This window comes from Lotus japonicus, chromosome 4, assembly GCF_012489685.1.
Source record: "Lotus japonicus ecotype B-129 chromosome 4, LjGifu_v1.2".
Taxonomy (NCBI): Eukaryota; Viridiplantae; Streptophyta; class Magnoliopsida; order Fabales; family Fabaceae; genus Lotus; species Lotus japonicus.
Genome location: NC_080044.1, coordinates 1,757,884 through 1,762,831, shown reverse-complemented (window position 1 = coordinate 1,762,831; position 4,948 = coordinate 1,757,884). Strand labels below are relative to the sequence as shown.

At 32.7% G+C, this 4,948-nt stretch overlaps 1 protein-coding gene across 1 annotated transcript; it reads right to left on the bottom strand.

Annotated features, from left to right (window-relative positions):
- Window positions 1-576: 576 nt before the first annotated feature.
- Window positions 577-3,869, bottom strand: LOC130715308 (lactoylglutathione lyase GLX1-like). Its single transcript, XM_057565388.1, has 9 exons — window positions 3,798-3,869; window positions 3,518-3,615; window positions 3,277-3,401; window positions 2,861-2,925; window positions 2,552-2,764; window positions 2,150-2,197; window positions 1,668-1,775; window positions 1,414-1,566; window positions 577-844 (listed from the first exon to the last, which is right to left on the bottom strand). Exons 2-9 carry the CDS (start codon window positions 3,604-3,606, stop codon window positions 803-805), a joined length of 843 nt encoding a protein of 280 aa, XP_057421371.1. The 5' UTR covers window positions 3,607-3,615; window positions 3,798-3,869; the 3' UTR covers window positions 577-802.
- Between the last annotated feature and the right edge of the window lie 1,079 nt (window positions 3,870-4,948).

The following is a 4,948-nucleotide window of genomic DNA, read 5'->3' as shown; positions in this document are numbered from 1 at the left end:
TTCAAGGTAATGACACTATACAAGTACATGAATGAAAGAAAATATGATTTTTTAGTCAAAAAGTAAGAAGAGAGAAAATAAGCAACCGTTGCTTAAATAAGCAATCGTTGCTTAAATTTAAGCAACCCAACTGCCAATATGTTGCTCCAGTGGTGCTCCAAAATAAACAACGTTGCTTAAGTTGCCAACTGAATTTAAGCAACCCCCATTGGAGATGCTCTAACTAAATCTTAAAGTACAAAAGATGAGCATATATTTGTCTCAGATTCTCGCTCTTAAGTTATACATTTTAATAAGCAATGTCTAAAAGGCACATACAGTTCATTTTCCAGAAAAGTATGAATCAAATTTGGCAAGAGCATTAGAATTGAATCTTCACTCCCCAACGAAACAAGAATACTCTCCATTCACCTTTTAACTACCAATTATCAAATAGTGATCAGTTAATAATTCAAGTTAAAATCTATTCCAGTTTCAATTGTGTCAATCCAGTCAAAATATATATTTTATCATGTTTATTTGCGTAAAGGGCATGCCATCCTTATTAGTAAACTTTTGAAAGTTTTAAAACTCAGCTAATCAAGATTCAGTATACTATGAATTAGCAGACTAATGATAGATATTAGATAGCAAGCAAAAGGTTTCAACTGTGCTTTAATTAAGTCCATTACAGATCATTTGAAAGCAAACATTCTGATGACTAGTGCACTGATAAACACACACAACGATCACTCATCAATGTGAGACAGACAACTTATTCACACAAAGCACAAGGACCACTACTTCATGTAAAGCACGCTCTTCACTTCAGTTCCTTCAGAAAATCTTCATTGTCAACCAATACCTGCAAAGTTCATACCAAATGAGTCATACTACTGATTTATTAATAAAATTGCAGCAATTTGGCACAATAAACAGGAGCAGATGTGTATATAACACCATAATTCACCTAATAAAACAAATTTTATATACGTGTTTGAATCCGCGTTGGTCACAATTGATTTCGGTAAAATTGATTATAGTAACATAGAGGCGAAAGTAAAGTGATTTATGTTTGTATATATTTATGAAAAAGTATTTTTGTTGGTTAATATCTGAAATTCAGTTGTAAAATTACACAATTGATTATGTTCAAGGCAGAAGCTACTTTCTGTAGCTTCTAGCCTTCTACTATAATTGAGTCTAAAATCAACTCTCCAAAATGACTCACAAACATTAATATTTTATTCCACAAGAATTGATTCTAGAGTTTCCCAATGGGAAACCAAACACATTCTAAAGCTTTTCCCCACTAGGTAGGATCAACTACATGGATCAAACAACATCACATGTATGTTATAAAGACATGCTTCTACAACACAACTAGAATTCAAGTCATACTCTACTCAATGTAAGGGAAAAAACAAAACTTACAGTTTTCCATCCATCTGGATCCAAAAAAGAAGTGACTTTTGTGTTAAGGCCGGGAATTGGCCCTGGTTGCCGAGTAATCTTTCCTCCAAGCTCTTGCGCAACTAGGTTAACTACCTCGGCACTCTTGTATACATCATCAGTTCCAATAGCAATCTGTTATAAATGGCACACATTTTATAATTAAGCAGTGCAGAGAAGTGCAGAAAGCCAGTTAAGGCTTCAACAAGATAATGTGATGGAGCCTATTAACTAACCTGTGCATAAGCACTTCCCTTAGAGTATTCGGTGATGCCATAGTTATATGTCAACTCCAGAACAGTTGACTCATGTTCCTCTGCATACCCAAGAATAGCAACAGTGTACTATATAGGACATGAAACATATTGTTAGTAGAATAGAATACAAGGAAGCACAGACACAAATAGTAACATAATAACCAAATCCATATCAGACACTTCATATACTTATAATTTCATGTTAGAAGTACAATATAAAACATTTCTTCATCTAACATTTTAAGCTTTTGAGATAACTAGTTCATGTCATGATATCAAAGCCTCTATGACACAATGGTCCAGAGTTCGATCCTTGTCGTATTCTACAATTTTGGAAGTTTGTCGAATCTGTGTCTTTGTTGTATAGCCCATATCTAGGTTGTAACTATGCTTTCTAGGTAAAATGACTTTGACATAAATGATTAGTTACATTGCTAAGATAAAAGCAGGAAGAAATTCACCTTGGACTCAGGCTTATCAACCTTCCTCAACACCTTCAAGCCCAAAGCCTGTGCAAATATATACGATCCCATAAGAACATAGCCTCCGTTAATATTTAATAAACAACATTTAGTTTAATCAAAATTTAAATCGCATTCATCAAATGCAGTTCTTTGATTGATTCTATTTTGTACATCACAAGCAAAAGCTATCAATTCCTAATTCAGATCCTTTGTTTTTGTTAAGTAATTCAGATCCTTTGTTCCCAACAAAATAGATGATCACATTTCAGCATTTCAATGGTTGCTATTAGCTACAAATTGTAAATCACAATTCACAACAATGCAGTTAGCTGATCTTCTAGTAATGAAACTCAACAAAACCTCAAACCAAAGAAACAAGAAAAAGAATTGGAGTGTTACCTTTTCATAAAAGTTAATTGCACGTTCTAAATCACCAACACGAAGCATTATTTGACAAAAGGGGTCATGAACTGTAGGTCTTTGGATGAGTCCAAAAGTATAACCATCAGGATCCTTCACAAAGGCAATCACAGTTGTTCCTCCCTGAACTGGACCAGGCTCCCTAGTGATGTTCCCACCCTTGCCCCTGATGTGTTCAACCAATTTGTGAATCTGAAAATTTAAAAAAAAAAATTAAATAGATTATTGTTCTTCTCAAGTAAATAAATGCTCAAGATTTTTTATGAAGGCAATATATGTCTTACTCACATCTTGAGTTGCAATTGCAAAATGTCCAAAGCCATTCCCAATGTCATACGAGCTCACCCCATAATCTGACAATAATCATTATACCAATGTCATAAATTGTCAAAACAAGTACACAGAAAGCATGAGTTTATCTCAGCTTTTACGCTTACAAAAAATCATTTTTTTAATTAAATAGATAAATATATTCAACTTTCTTAGGTGTTTGTTTAAGCTTTTAAAAATAATCATTATTTTAAAAAAAGTCCCAAAATCTTGATGCATATTATTTTCAGCCACAATACCAAATTCACCATATCAAGGACATTATGTTGGTGATTCCGATGTTTTTGTCATATTATCATCCATCATACCAAAATACCAACTAGAATTAACATGAACAGAAATACAAGAATGAAAATGATAGCAGAGTGACATACTATAAGTTAATTCGACAACAAAGTGAGTTTCTTCAGGGCCAAATCCAAGAAAAGCATTGGCGTATTTCTCCTCCGGAATATCTCTCTGCCTCAAAAGCTTCATTCCTAAAGCTTCAGTGTAAAACCTGAGAGGAGAACCATGAAACCAAATTTCAATTTTCTTTTTTTAGCATCTTAATTATTTAACACAAATAAACTAAGCAATTAAGGACCCATGAAAAAGAAGAAAGAAAAGCTTTACTTGATGGTGCGTTCAAGGTCACCGACACGATACACAACATGAAGCAAACGGCGGTTATCTTTCTTTGGCCATTCCAACAAGTCAGCCATGATCAATGTCTGCAAACACAAGCCAGAAACACTTATATTAAACACCAACCTCAAAAGTGCATAAAATTCAATTAACCTCTGAACAAAACAAGCAAAAATTTCATTCATGATTCAACATATATATATAGACTATCATCCATCATTTAGCAAGCAAAATTGTGAAATCTGAGACTGAGAGAATGAAGACTAACCAGGAACTAGTGAAGTGAAGTGAAGTGAAGTGAAGTGAGAGTTGGTGAGAGTGGTTTTGTGTGTGGCTTGAAAGTGTAACGCGTGTTGCTATTTATAGCATGTAAGCACATGCTAGCACATGCTAACTCCCATGTGGTGTCTAAAAATTATAATATTGTTTTTTTTTAAGAAAAAAAAATGAGGGAAGGAAAAGCGGAAAACGTGATTTTTGGTTGAAATAAAAAGTGCATAAATTAAAATAAAGCAAAACTGAAATAAGATAAGATGGTAATGATTAAATTCATCTGTTCTACTTCCATATATCAACCTGTGTCGTGATATGAATACTATGTTTGATTCTTCTTAAGTAAGGTTTTATGTTCGAGTTTTGTAAATGAAAAAAACATTTGCTGAAAAAGTTAATCTTACTATAATGTAAATATTTCAAGCTCAAACGAAATTATCTCCGTAGAAGGACACATGTCTTTAATATGATAGACGACCTTGTGAATGAAAAAAAAGGGGCTTACTTTGTATTGTTTTTAAATAAAATGTTTTTTATGTTTTAAATAGTTTCCTAATGAAATAAGGAAAAAAAATCTGTTACTTTATAGTACTTTTTTAAAAATAATAAGCAAAGTTAAAATTAGATATTATTTTATAATAAAAATATGCCAAAGATAAATGAGGGAGACAGTACAGTACACTACTACTTTATGGGTAGGGTCCCTGGGTTTTCTATTTCTCTGAAAGGATTGGGTTCCTTTTTGCTTTTGTTTGTTGTTTTGTTTTCAGAGTGTTTCGATTAAAGCAACGATCTGAATCTCGCGAGATACAGATATTTCTTTCTAAATTGGACTTCCTATCTAGTTCCTTGAATTTGTGCTGCTCCAATCTAAGCTTAATTGACAGTCTCATAGCATCGTTTTTTTTTTTTTTGAGTAATTCATAGCATCGTTTCTGGATCGGCCAAATAATAAAATAAATTCAACTGCTTAGTTCAACTCAATCAAATTTCAAAAAAATAAAACTCAATTATAAATTTCTTAAATTTGGTTCATTTTAAATGAGAAATTTACTAGAGGAGACAATTTACATTCATTCCCACTACCCTTGAAGTCTTGCATGTTAAAGAAAAAAGAGAATATATTCATTTCTTGTAACTGAACTT

Bases quoted from the DNA above. Each gene is read 5' to 3' on its own strand.
- LOC130715308 (XM_057565388.1), bottom strand. From the start codon at position 3,606: ATGGCTGACTTGTTGGAATGGCCAAAGAAAGATAACCGCCGTTTGCTT. The intron at 1,776-2,149 runs GTGAATTTCTTC...TGTCCTATATAG, and splicing joins TTGATAAGCCTGAGTCCAAG to TACACTGTTGCTATTCTTGG. The intron at 1,567-1,667 runs GTTAGTTAATAG...CATTTATAACAG, and splicing joins AGGGAAGTGCTTATGCACAG to ATTGCTATTGGAACTGATGA.